At 40.0% G+C, this 14836-nt stretch overlaps 1 protein-coding gene across 2 annotated transcripts in view; it reads left to right on the top strand.

The window, feature by feature from the left end:
• The window catches only part of PRKD3 (protein kinase D3), a 77638-nt gene that overhangs the window by 20214 nt on the left and 42588 nt on the right, over positions 1-14836 (top strand). For both annotated transcript variants that reach the window (XM_066378482.1, XM_066378480.1), the window contains 2 exons: positions 10988-11126; positions 13263-13394. In XM_066378482.1, coding sequence (XP_066234579.1) covers positions 10988-11126; positions 13263-13394 — 271 coding nt within the window. The remainder of the gene's footprint in view (positions 1-10987; positions 11127-13262; positions 13395-14836) is intronic.

A 14836-nucleotide genomic window follows, 5' to 3' on the forward strand; every position in this document is an offset into this window, starting at 1 on the left:
CTGAAGTTGAAAAATCCCTACATAGCTGATATAGAAATATAATTTCTAAAGTTTGGAGAAATTAAGAACTTGTTAGTACTATGGTAGGACCTTATTGAATTAGTGATTCTAGATATGGATTGTAGCTTGAGAAATTTAAAATAGGATATCTAGTTTGGCTTGGATGTGTTTAAGAATAGTTTGTAGTTTCCATTATGAATATGGATATAGTTAAATAAGAAATGTAAAATTTTAGTCTCTATATATATTAGATTCATATATGTTCATGTTGCCTTCTAGGAATTTATAAGCTGAAGGGAGTCCTTTTAATACTGATAAGAGCCAAAAAACTAGTGTCACTGGCAATCAGGAGAACCAAGAAAGACAAATCTAAGGTAGAGCTAGGATCAAGCCAAGCAGAAACTGGCAGATCACATCTCTCCTGGAAGGCTAATACCAGAGAGTCATGTTACAAATGAGCAAATCAGAACTGAGGGAATAGGCCCAAAGCCTGCCTGGTTTATAGTGAGTATTCATGCATGGATTCTCAATGTCAGAATTATATAAGTGTTTAAATCTGTACTATTTTTGTTACTGGTTTATGTTCAAAAAACAAGGAATATTCCAAAAAAGAAGTAGCAGTGTTTTTGAATCAGACAGACCCAGGTGGTGATATTGATTCTGTCATTTTCTTGTTTTATGATTATAGAACCTTTCAAGTCACTTGACTTTTGATCCTGATCTGTAGGATCATATATTATCTACCTCCATTTAAAAATTATGGTGATTAAATGTAAAGCCCTTGATATAGTGTTTGATACATAATTAGTGGCCCCAAATAGTAATAGTCATGTTATTTTTATTTTTTTAGGGGGGGGATAGATAGGGACAGACAGACAAAGGGAGTGAGATGAGAAGCACCAACTCATAGTTGTGGCACTTTAGTTATTCATTGATTGCTTTCTCATATGTGCCTTGACTAGGGAGCTCAAACTGAGCCAGTGACCTTGGACTTAAGCCAGCAACCTTGGGCTTCAAGCTAGCGACTGTGGGGTCATGTAGATGATCCCATGTTCAAGTCAGTGACCCTGTCCTCAAGTTGGTGAGCCTGCACTCAAGCCAGTGACCTTGGGTTTCGAACCTGGGACTTCAGTGTACCAGGTCAATGATCTATCCACTGTGCCACCATTGGTCAGGCCATTGGCTGATTGTTATATGTGCCCTGACCAGATATCATACCCACAAGCTTGGCGTGTCAGGACAGTACTCTAACCAACTGAGTTACCCAGCCAGGGCCAGTAATAGGGGTTTTTCAATCTTTTTAAATCTGGAAAGACCATTGCTCTTGTAATGTTCTTAAATTTTTAGTAAATATCAAAGCGTGTTTAGCATTAATACAGCATGCTGACTTTGCTTTCTTCTTGCATTTTGATTTTAGTATTTAGCATATGACAAACTATCAAAAATAGAGCTCTAGTGTTTTATTAGAGAACTGAGATTGTTTTAGGAATTTGGGGGATATTAAATGAGATTGCCTATACCAAGTGTTTTGCACAATACCTGTACTTGATGCATAATTATGCTCAGTGAATGTTAATTCCCCACCTTTTTGTTTCATGTTGCCAAAAGGCTTCAAAAATACCACAATGCTGCTGCTGCTACTGTTAATTTGTTGAGTGAATATATTAGATGTAATTGGAGTGAAAAAGGAAATTGAAATGTTTCTAACTAAAGTTGACTGTTTTTAGCTGATTTAAAACATTTGTTTTTAGTTTTGACCATTTATATAACACTAGACCTGAAGACTGTTGGTTATGTTTCCTTATTTAGCAGTGTTTTTGGTCTGTTCTTTGACTGAATACATTGTCTCTGCAGACAAGGGTTGGGTGTAATTTTCAGGTCCTGCCAATGTAGAGCAAAAACCCCAGCTGTATCTTTTGTTTTCTAGAAACCAGTTGTCATTGCGGGTTATTTATTTCTGCTGAAGATTCTTTCTACTGTAACTAGGTTGCAGAGGCTAGGCGACATCTTGCTCTCCACCCTAGTCCTTTTTGTCTTGGCAAAACAATGTTAGGCAACCGTAAGTAATCTGGAGGCTCAAACGTGAAGAATTGTTTGTTTTGAATAAATCTTGCTGGATATTCAGGTTAAGACCTTGGCTACGATAGAAGTTTCCAGAAAGTTTGAATTAAAGGTAATCAAAACTAATAAAAACAAGGAAGAAGGAAAATGAGAAAAAATTGCTCTTGTTTGTGTCAAAGAGAAATAACAAATCTTAAATAAAGCGCCCCTCTGGTATGTCATATCCAGAAAATTCTGGCTTGGAGATTAATGATGAAAGTTCAGAATAAATTCAGAGTCTGCATTGAGTAATTTTCTTAGTGACTCATCTATATTGTAGGGCCTTCTATTAGTATTAAGAATCAGAATCAATGAAATTATTCTTTGATTAAATACTTTCCTAAAAATTATGTTAAATGAATATTATACTTGTTCCTGGGAAATAGATTAGTGTTAGATTAGTTAACTGGTCAGTAGTCAACCACTCTTTCATTAAGTACCTATGAAATACTTCTAGGTACGAGGGATTCTGTAGGAAACATAAAAAGAGAATGCTCTTACCCTTGTGGAGCTTATGATCTGGTTATTAGAAAGATGTACTATGAAGATTTATTTAGCATTAAATTTAAATATGATTTTAGTATTTAATTTCTAAAATTAAATGAATATAAAGAAACCTGTGGTGCTGAGAACGTTCTATACCAGGGGTCCCCAAACTACGGCCCCCGGGCCGCATGCGGCCCCCTGAGATCATTTATCCAGCCCCGCTGCACTTCCAGAAGGGGCACCTCTTTCATTGGTGGTCAGTGAGAAGAGCATAGTTCCCCTTGAAATACTGGTCAGTTTGTTGATTTAAATTTACTTGTTCTTTATTTTAAATATTGTATTCCCGTTTTATTTTTTTACTTTAAAATAAGATATGTGCAGTGTGCATAGGGATTTGTTCATAGTTTTTTTATAGTCTGGCCCTCCAATGGTCTGAGGGACAGTGAACTGGCCCCCTGTGTAAAAAGTTTGGGGACCCCTGTTCTATACCTTGACTTAGGTGGTAGTTATGTGTGTGCATGCACATGAGAGTATATTTACCTGTATTCTAATTAAGATAAGTGCACTCACTATGCTTCAGTTAGAAATATTTTTTTAAGTAAACTAGATGTACATTAAAACTCTTCAAGGTATCCAGTTGCACTTAAAATAAAACCTGTGCTCCTTTTTTAAAGTAGTATAATGATAAATTCTTTGTTCAGATAATGTTAAGTTCTGAAGCTACTTTGTTAACATGTAAAAATATTTCACCACATGGAATAAAAAAACTTGAAAACTTCCTATGTTATTAACATTTTACTGATAATTTTTTTTAAAGCGAGAGAGAGAGGTGGGACAGACAGACAGGAAGGGAGAGATATGAGAAGCATCAACTCATTGTTGTGGCACTTTTAATTGTTCATTGATTGGTTTTTCATATGTGCCTTGACCAGGGGGCTCCAGCTGAGCTATTGACCCCTTGCTCAAGCCCAGTGACCTTTGGGTTCAAATCAGCCATCATGTGGTCATGTCTAGGATCCCACGCTCAAGCTGGTGACTGTACTGAAACTGGTGAGCCTGTGTCAAGCCAGCGACTGCAGGGTTTCGGACTTGGGTCCTCAGCGTCCCAAGCTGACACTCTATTGCGCCACTGCCTAGTCAGGCTTAATGACTTGAACTTTAAACTGTTCATATGAAAAACTCTTAACATATAATGTTACCTGAAGGAATTTTATTTGTAAGTATTGGAAATTTTTATATATAACAAGTGTACATGAATACCATAAAAAAATAATTTCTATAAAATGGTTATTGAAAAGATATGATCATCTTTTTTTATTCTTGAAGCCATCTTTACTGCAAAAGCTAAGAAAGTTTGAAGTGGGCAAGGAGAGCTTATAAGAGGTGGGAATTTGATAACTTTATGATGAAGTTCTATTAATTTTCCATGTGGACTGAGAAAAGACTTCATTTTGCAGAATCATTGACAGTCTGTAGAAGGCAAATCCAGAAAAGCCTAGGGGATTTGGAAAGTGGCCATACTAAACCCCTATTTTGCTTCTACCCTGATAGCTCTTGCTGTTTCTTTCATTTCCTCTTCTTTTAATCAAGGCTGAGGTAGGCTAGGGGAGGAAATATGGGCATGTCTAGTTTTCAGAAGGTTGTCAACTTCCTTCCACATTTTCCAGTTTCTCTATACTCTTGACTCCCTTATTCCCTAGATCAGTGTTTCTCAACCTAAGCACTGTCGACATTTTGGGTCACAGTTCTTTGTTCTGTGGGCTGTCCTGTGCATTGTAGGCTGTTTGGCAGTATCTCTGGTCACTGTCCATTGCATGCCAGTACCTCAAGTTGTAATAACTAAAAGTGTGTCAACATATTGCCATATATCATCTGGAGGGCAAAATTGCTCTGAGAACCATTGCCCCAGGGTATTTTTTTTTCTTTTTTTTTGGTGGCAGAGACAGAGAGTCAGAGAGAGGGTAAGACAGACAGGGAGGGAGAGAGATGAGAAACATCGATTCTTCGTTGCGGTTCCTTAGTTGTTCATTGATTGATTTCTTATGTGCCTTGACCGGGGTGCTACAGCAGACCGATTGACCCCTTCCTTGAGCCTGCGACCTTGGGTTCAAGCTGGTGAGCCTTGCTCAAACCTGATGAGCCCACGCTCAAGCTGGCAACCTCGGGGTCTTGAACCTGGGTCCTCTGCGTCCCAGTCCAACGCTCTATCCACTGCGCCACTCACTGCCTGGGTCAGGCCCAGGGTAATACATTAAATACCAGTAAATCCTTAATGTCATTGACAGGTTCTGTGACTTTAAATGAAACTATGTAATAAAACCAATTTTACAAGTTATAAATATAAACAAGAGTAAAATTCCCACAGCATCTCATCAGGATAATGAAATGTCATTATTCAAGGACCGGCTGTAGTAATGATCTATATAATTACCAAAGGTAGTCTCTAGAGATAAGTGTTCCTTGTTGTTTTGCTGTCCATCTTCTTACTGTATAATCCAGACCTTGGTACCTCTTTCCTGACCATTCAGTAGCTTCAGCCTTGCTCAGGAGCTGGCTCTGGTCTCTTCCTGTTCCAGTCCCTGCTACAAAGTGCTGTCAGCATTATCTGTTTAAAATAAGGATTTGATCATGTTACTGCCTTGTTCTGGGACCCTTTGTCTCTCACCCTTGAATATAGAAGAATAATATGAACCACTAGTATTAATTGATCACAATGCTGTTTTATAGCTGTCATGTAATTTAATTTTTCCAAGAACTTTATATAGCCATTCTCTTGCTATTCCCAATTTACGATGACAAACTGAGCATAGAGAGGGTAAGCAGCTTATCTAAGGTGATGGAGTTAGTAGGTAAAAAAGCTTAAACCCAGCTCTGTTGGCTCCAAGTTCCTCTATTAGAATGGCCCCCGTGGAGCTCCTGTGTGCATTTTTACCCCCTTGCTACCCAGGGCTCCCACCTCATTCTTCAGTCACAGAGGCCCACTTTGCCCAGTTACCATGTACTTTCTCAGCCGTGACCCTTACACTTTCACTTTCTGCCCATGGAGGCCCTGCTTCTCTTTATAATTCTACTCAGATATCACTGTAAAAGTGGTATTTCATCTTCCCAGTTAAAATTTTTTATTCTGTCATGTAGAATTTCAGTTATCTTTCATTTTTGGCATTTTCCTTATCGTATTGTATGGTATTTGTGTTTATTTCCATCTTCCTATTACACTGTAAGTTCCTGGAAGACAAGGACTATTTTGTCTTTCCAAACCACAGGGCCAATGCCATGCACTGAGCAGACATGTGAAAAATGAGAGTTTTTAACATGGATTTTATCCATACAAATATTTTTAGAGATTTTACTTTTATAAGAATGCAATGTGGCCTGACCAGGTGGTGGCGCAGTGGATAGAGCGTCGGACTGGGATGTAGAAGGACCCAGGTTCGAGACCCCAAGGTTGCCAGCTTGAGCGCAGGCTCATCTGGCTTGAGCAAAAAGCTCACCAGCTTGGACCCAAGGTCGCTGGCTCCAGCAAGGAGTTACTCGGTCTGCTGAAGGCCCCCGGTCAAGGCACATATGAGAAAGCAATCAATGAACAACTAAGGTGTCGCAAGGAAAAACTGATGATTGATGCTTCTCATCTCTCTCCATTCCTGTCTGTCCCTGTCTGTCCCCCTCTCTGACTCTCTCTCCGTCCCTGTAAAAAAAAAAAAAAAAAAAAAAGAATGCAATGTAGAATTTTTTCTTATTAATCCTTGAGAATTGTTGCAGTCAAGTTGTCAAGTTACGGGGATATTTTATACCCAATTCGATGTTGTAGAATTTAATAATAAGAATTTAATAAAAATTTAAATTTTGACCCTGGCCAGTGGCTTAGTGGGTAGAGCATTGGCCTGGCATATGAATGTCCTGGGTTCAATCTCCAGTCAGGGCACACAAGAGAAGCAACCATCTGCTACTCCCTCTCCCCTTCTCTCCCTCTTCTCTCCCTCTCCTCTCCCACTTTTCTCCCATCCCCCCCCCCCACATCTTCAGTTTATTTTTGTCATTATTTTCCATTAAAAAAATATATTTATTTATTTATTTATTTATTTTTTACAGAAACAGAGTCAGAGAGGGGGATAGACAGGGACAGACAGATAGGAATGGAGAGAGATGAGAAGCATCAATCATTAGTTTTTCATTGCGCGTTGTAACACCTTAGTTGTTGATTGATTGCTTTCTCATATGTGCCTTGACCACGGGCCTTCAGCAGACCGAGTAACCCCTTGCTGGGCCAGCGACCTTGGGTTCAAGCTGGTGGGCTTTTGCTCAAAACAGATGAGCCCGTGCTCAAGCTGGTAACCTCGGGGTCTCGAACCTGGGTCTTCTGCATCCCAGTCCGACACTCTGTCCACTGCACCACTGCCTTTTAAGCAAGAGAGAAACGGAGAAAAAGGATAGAGAGAGGGACAGATAGAAAGGGAGAGAGATGAGAAGCATCAATTCTTTGTTGTGGCACCTTAGTTATTCATTGATTGCTTTCTCATATGTGCCTTGATTAGGGGAGGCTGTAGCTGAGCCAGTGACCTTGGGCTCAAGCCAGTGACCTTTGGGCTTAAGCCAGTGACCAGGGGTCGTGTCTGTGATTCCCATACTTAAGCTAGTGAGCCCACCCTCAAACCGGCGACCTCAGGGTTTTGAACCGGGGTCCTCTGTGTCCCAGACCGACTCTCTATCCACTGTGCCACCACCTGGTCAGGCTTAAAATATTTATTCAAAAAATTTGACACCTTTTTTGAGATATATATAAGAATTTTTAATGAGGAAACTAAGGTCAGGTATTAAGATGAAGCTAGCTTGGTTCAGACTACCTAAAACACCTGCCGTAAGATGTAGCCCGATGCTGGAAATGGGCAACAAATTTGGCTTTGCTTTTGCTGTAGACAAAGTAAACAAGAGAACATGGTTACATGATCAAATTGTTCATATTATAAAGCCAACCAGAGAAATTTTTTATATGGGTCTTCACAAAGAAAGATTATCATCACATAGGTGAACCATATCCTCAGCAACATCCCTGTACTAAATGCAGTTTTGTGTGAGCAATACATATCAAGCCATTCTGTGTAGGGCAGTGACTTACTGCATCACTCCAGTAAAGGATACCCTATGAGAAACCACGGTGAGAGCATACCATTCTGAGATTAACTAAAGAAATTTGAACTATCTGGAGCAGCATTTCCCAAGGCAGGTGATCTCTCTTTTATTAATTGATTTAAAATTTAAACAATTATTTTATAAAGCAAGTAATTAAAATTCTCACTAAATAACTTTAATAACTATAAACAATTTTAGAGCACATACCTTCATATTTTAGTTCTTGGTATACTAATCCTCAAAGTGTCTCAGCACTATAGTCACAAAATGTAGATGCATTGAAATAATATTGTTAGGGTGAATGTGAACAGATTTATAAGTCTCCTGCTCTGGCCAAAGTTTTTTTGTTTTTTTAAGGTACCATAATGAATTGTGTATTTATTATTACAATGGATAAAGGAAAATATTAGATACATGCTAGATGCTATAGATCAGGCAGTCAACCTTTTTATACCTACTGCTCACTTTTGTATCTCTGTTAGTAGTAAAATTTTCTAACCGCCCACCGGGGTTCCACAGTAATGGTGATTTATAAAGTAGGAAAGTAACTTTACTTTATAAAATTTATAAAGCAGAGTTACAGCAAGTTAAAGCATATACTAATAATTACTTACCAAGTACTTTATGTCAGATTTTCGCTAAGTTTGGCACAATAAATCTTTATAAAACAACTTACTACAGTTAAATCTATCTTTTTATTTATACTTTGGTTGCTCTGCTACCGCCCACCATGAAAGCTGGAACTCCCACTAGTGGGCGGTAGGGACCAGGTTGACTACCACTGTTACAGATGCATATGGCAAAAAATATTGGAGTTTTGGAATTCTTGTGACTGTGAGTTAGGAATTGTTGACCTACCAGCACTGTTCAGTTTATTATGGTGATGGAAATGTTCTCTATCTGCACCAGGGGTCCCCAAACTTTTTACACAGGGGGCCAGTTCACTGTCCCTCAGATCGCTGGAGGGCAGCCACATACAGTGCTCCTCTCACTGACCACCAATGAAAGAGGTGCCCCTTCCGGAAGTGCAGCGGGGGCCCAGATAAATGGCCTTAGGGGGCTGCATGCGGCCCGCGGGCCGTAGTTTGGGGACGCCTGACACTGTCCTGGTAACCAGAGTGTCCAAAATTTGCCTGTAGTGACTGAGGAATTCAACTTCTAATTTTATTTAATTTTAATTAACTTAAATTTAAGTAACTGCCTGTAGCTGATGGCTAACCATCTAGGAAGCTCAGTCCTAGAGGGCAGGAAAGACTGCTTATCTTTCATCTATATAAAATAGGGTAGCAATAAGTTTAAGCTCATATGCTCCACCAATAACTGAATAAAGAAATCTTCTATTTCTAGGCCCTGGCTGGTGGCTCAGTGGTAGAGCGTTGGCCCGATGTGTGGAAGTCCTGGATTTGATTCCCGGTCAGGGCACACAGGAGAAGCGCCCATCTGCTTCTTCACCCTTCCCCGTCTTCTTCCTCTCTGTCTCTCCCCCTCCTGCAGCCAAGGCTCCACTGGAGCAAAATTGGCCCAGGTGCTGAGGATGGCTCCATGGGCTCCACCTCAGGTGCTGGAATGGCTCCAGCTACAGTGGAGCAACGCCCCAGATATGCAGAGCATCGTCCCCTGGTGGGCATGCTGGGTGGATCCCGGTTGGGCGCATGTGGGAGCCTGACTGCCTCTCTACTTCTAACTTCGGAAAAATACAAAAGAAAAAATCTTACATTTCTAAGAGATGTGTTATTAAGATCAGCATTGATTATATTTCAGTTTGCTTTTCTGTTTTAAACTTAAAAAATAATTTTATTTAGAAAATTAAATTTAATGAAGTGACATTGATCAATAAGAGTACATAGGTTTCATTGGTTAGAGCAGTGGTAGTTAACCTGGTCCCTACTGCCCACTAGTGGGAGTTCCAGCTTTCATGGTGGGCAGTAGTGGAGCAACCAAAATATAAATAAAAAGATAAATTTGCCCTGGCCGGTTGGCTCAGCGGTAGAGCATCGGCCTAGCGTGCGGAGGACCCGGGTTCGATTCCCGGCCAGGGCACACAGGAGAAGCGCCCATTTGCTTCTCCACCCCTCCGCCGCACTTTCCTCTCTGTCTCTCTCTTCCCCTCCCGCAGCCAAGGCTCCATTGGAGCAAAGATGGCCCGGGCGCTGGGGATGGCTCTGTGGCCTCTGCCCCAGGCGCTAGAGTGGCTCTGGTCGCAATATGGCGACGCCCAGGATGGGCAGAGCATCGCCCCCTGGTGGGCAGAGCATCGCCCCATGGTGGGCGTGCCGGGTGGATCCCGGTCGGGCGCATGCGGGAGTCTGTCTGACTGTCTCTCCCAGTTTCCAGCTTCAGAAAAATGAAGAAAAAAAAAAAAGAAAAAAAAAAAAAAGATAAATTTAACTATAGTAAGTTGTTTATAAAGATTTATTCTGCCAAACAGTGAAAATCTGACATAAAGTACTTGGTAAGTAATTATTATTATATGCTTTAACTTGCTGTAACTCTGCTTTATAAATTTTATAAAGTAAAGTTACTTTCCTACTTTATAAATCACCATTACTGTGGAACCCGTGGGCGGTTAGAAAATTTTACTACTAACAGAGATACAAAAGTGAGCAGTAGGTATAAAAAAGGTTGACTGTTCCTGGGTTAGAGCATCAGCCTGAAGCTCAGAGATTCCCAGTTAGATCCCTGGTCAGGGCACATACAAGATCAGATCTATGTCTCTCTCTCTCTCTCTCTCTCTCTCTCTCTCTCTCTCTCTCTCCCTCTCTCTCCCTCTTCCTCCCTCTTCCTCTTTCTCTCTCCCTCCCCCCCATTTCCTCTCTGGCTAAAATCAATAAATTTTTAAAAAGAGTACATAGGTTTCAGGCGAACATCTCTATGGTATTTGAACTGTAGATTACATTGTGCTCATCACCCAAAGTCAGCTCATTTTCCGTCACCATATATTTGTCCCTCTTTACTCTCCTCCCTCCAACCCCCTCCCCCTGGTAACCACTTGACTTTTGTCTATGTTCATGACTCATTTGTATATCCCACCTATGTGTGTAATCATGTACTTCTTAGCTTTTTCTGATTTTCTTATTTCACTTAGTATAATGTGGAACTTGAAAATTAACCAGGATGCTTGAGTACATGACCGATCTTTTAGATGTTAGTAGCATTGTTAGCAAATGGACAGTGTTAGGTTAAAAACTAACTTTAAAAGTCTTTTTAAGATTGAGACATTTACTTCAAAAGGAGAAAGCAGTGGTTAAACTGATATAAGCCTATTTTCCTGCAGTTTCCAGAGTGTGGATTTTTTGGCATGTATGACAAAATACTTCTCTTTCGCCATGACCTGAACTCAGAAAATATTTTGCAGCTGATTACCTCAGCCGATGAAATACATGAAGGAGACCTAGTAGAAGTTGTTCTTTCAGGTAAGTAAATAGCTTCTTTTGTTTTGTTGCCCTTTTTTTCAGCAACCTTAATTTTTGTACAGAATGCTATGTTCAGTTATACTTTCTCTTGTACTGTAGTTGCTTGCTTCTTTCATCCATCATAATGGTTACCATATGTTTACTTTCAGAAAGATTATATCATAGATGAGAAAGTAGAAAAATAAGCCCTGTATTCTTTTGAGTATTACTAAGCAAAGGGGGTTATCGATTGAACTAGAAGAGGAATATACTCTTCTTTGAGTCAAAGAAGTAATATAATTGTATTAAAATTCTGTTCCTTTCCCCCTGTTCTTATAAAGAGTTTAAAAGAAGAAAATTGGGATTCAGGAAAGAAAATCAGTAAAAAGAAAGAGAGAAAAAAGTAATGAATATGTGAAAGAGGCAGCTGCAAATCTGATTGTTTCCATGACAAATAATGCATTTTCCCTTGCTGTTCTCAGTGGGCATTTTCTTACCTCTCTCCTTTCCTCCTTTTTCCTTTTTCCCACTCTTGCCATTCATTGTTCCATAGTTCCTGTTATTTTAGATCTCGTCCAATAGCAGGTGGGCAGGATTGTTAGTGAGGAGTGTAAAGGAACAAAGAATGCATATAGTAGGCATGCAAAACTCCTTGTTTGGCAGGGACTAAGGGACGTAAGGGGTGGAGAGAGGAAAAGAATGAGAAGATGGGAGGGAAGGAAGAGATGGAGAAGAAGGAAGGAAAAGGAAAGCCAGCCCAGATTCCAGTCCTGCCACCAGTTTTTCCTCTTTTCAGATCATTTTTGCAGCCTGTTCTTGAGATTTTCTCTGACCATCATCTTTCTTACTTTAGTCCCTGATCCTTCCCGTTCATCTAGCACCTGCATTGATCATTTATGTGCTATACCGCAACCCCAAACGTCTACACACTTCTCAGTCTTTGTCTTCCTCTTCACTCTGGAGGAGCTTCACTCCCTGTGCTCCCTGGAGGTCATGCTCACATCCATCCCTTCTTTGTTATGGACTCTTCATCAGGCCACTGTGGATTCTAACGACCTATAGGTGTAGGTGAGATGATGTCTACTGTTCATTTGCTTAAGAGGGAGAGAAGACTCCCTCTTAACCACTAGGACTATAGACAACAGAGCATATCCTGAGAGCTTCTTAAGTTAGACTGAGACGATTTCTCACAGGAACATTACTATAAATTGAGGTCAGGTTCCACAGTTTTTTGCATTATTTTACATTAGTGTTCTATTTCACAATGTAGTATAAGTTAAATAGTTTTTTTTAGATTTTATTTGTTTTATTTTTAGAGAGAGAGGAGAGAGAGAGAAGGGGGGAGGAATAGGAAGCATTAACTCCCATATGTGCCTTGACCAGGCAAGCCCAGGGTTTCGAACCAGCGACCTCGGTGTTCCAGGTCACCACTTTATTCACTGTGCCACCACAGGTCAGACCAAGTTAGTTTTTTACTGGCTAAAATAAACCTAACAATGATTTGCAATCCAGTCTTATCACTATGAGCAAATGCTTTTGGAGATCAAAATATCTATTTATAGACTTGCTTTTGGAGCTGAAATTAATAGCTGATGAATTTCCTAAAATAAAGTTTAAAAACCACAAGATTAGCCTAACCAAGCGGTGGTGCAGTGGATGAGCATTGGTCTGTGATGTAGAGGACCCAGGTCCAAAACCCCAAGGTCGATGGCTTGAGTGCGGGCTCACCGGCTTGCGCATGAGGTGGTTGGCTTGAATGTGGGATCATAGACATGGCCCCAGGGTCGCTGGCTTGAGCCCAAAGGTTGCTGGCTTGAAGTCCTAGGTTACTGGCTCAGATGTAGTCCCCCGCCCCCATCAAGGCACATATGAGAAAGCAATCAATGAACAACGAAGGTACTGCAACAAAGACTTGATGCTTCTCATCTCTCTCCCTTCTTCTCTGTTTCTCTCTATATATGTCTTCTCTCTCGCTTAAAAAACAAAAACAAACCCACAATATTAAATGCTGAAAATAATGTATTTTTATGGTCAGATGAAACTTTCAGAGAAAAAATGATTCTGTAGTTTGATAGAAATAAACATGATCAACATTTCTAAGCTAATAACAATTATAAATATAATAAGATTTATATTAATATTTTTCTTTTTTAAAAGCTTTGGCCACAGTAGAAGACTTCCAGATTCGTCCACATACCCTTTATGTACATTCTTACAAAGCTCCTACTTTTTGTGATTATTGTGGTGAGATGCTCTGGGGACTGGTACGTCAGGGACTGAAATGTGAAGGTATGTGTTCTAAATTTTATATCATTTGAAAATAGGATTTCATATTTCTATTCTCTAATCATCAATAAAAGAATAAGATCATTAGTTGATGACTAGGTAGTAACCCAGGTTTGGAATTAGAGTTCTAGGCTCTGGTCCTTGCTCTACCACTCACTGGGTTGTATTCTTGGGCAACTTTCTAATCCTCTCTGAGGATCATTTCTCTGATCCTAGAAGAATATGAGGAGATGCAACAACTATTATACTTGTTCTAAGATTTGGGGGCCTTAGCTGAAAGTGTGAGTCAACAAGAAAAGTCCCATCCTAACATAGTGTTATATATATATATATAAGTGTGTGTGTGTGTGTGTGTATATGTATATATGTATATGTATACATATGTGTATATATATATGTATGTATGTTATGGTCTCCTACTGGTAGTTCTGTAAAATGTACCCTACTCCACTGGTTTCATGAAGAGTAAATGGTTAAATAAGGCAATATGGGTAAAATAGTTGGCACTAAGTAGAGGCTCAATAAATAACTTCCTTATAATCTTAAACCATTGGTCTTTTTCATGCAACAACAAAGTTGTTCTAAATTAGAATTGCTAGGGAATAGGATGAGGTGCACATTTCTATTTAAGAAACCCTGAGGTGAATGATCAATATACTTTTTGGAAAGGGCCAGAATAAATATTTTAAGTTTTGCTGGCCATGTGGTTGAAACTACTTAACTCTGCTGTTGTAGTGTGAAAAAAAAAATGAGCATGCCAAGTTCTAGTAAAATTCTTTATGAACACTGAAATTTGAATTTCATGTAATTTTCACCTGTCATGGGAAGGATTTGGTACACAGGCCACAGTTTGTTGAAGTGCTTTAAGCTAGTAGTTCTCAAACTTTACCATGTACCAGAATCACTTTGAGGACTTGTTAAAACATACTTGCTAAGCCTCATCCCCAGAGTTTGTGATTCATTAGGTCTAGGGCAGAGCTCAGTGATTTACATTTCCAACAAATTCTCAGGAGCTGTCACACTTGGGGACCATGGTTCAAGATTTACCACTCTGGCTAACTTAACCTTTCTAAATAAACCTTATATATTTCCTTTTCTTGAATTTTTTAGCTTCCATTCAGCCTGCCATCTGGGTTCTTTTTCTTTCTTTCTTTCTTTCTTTTTTTTTTTTTTTTTTTTTTTTTTTTTTGTATTTTTCTGAAGTTGGAAACAGGGAGGCAGTCAGACAGACTCCCACATGCTCCCAACCAGGATCCACCCGGCACGCCCACCAGGGGGCGATGCTCTGCCCATCTGGGGCATTGCTCTGTTGCAACCAGAGCCATTCTAGCGCCTGAGGCAGAGGCCACAGAGCCATCCTCAGCGCCCGGGCCAACTTTGCTCCAATGGAGCCTTGGCTGCAGGAGGGGAAGAGAGAGACAGAGAGGAAGGAGAGGGGGATGGGT

This window comes from Saccopteryx leptura, chromosome 3 (assembly GCF_036850995.1).
Source record: "Saccopteryx leptura isolate mSacLep1 chromosome 3, mSacLep1_pri_phased_curated, whole genome shotgun sequence".
Lineage (NCBI taxonomy): Eukaryota > Metazoa > Chordata > Mammalia > Chiroptera > Emballonuridae > Saccopteryx > Saccopteryx leptura.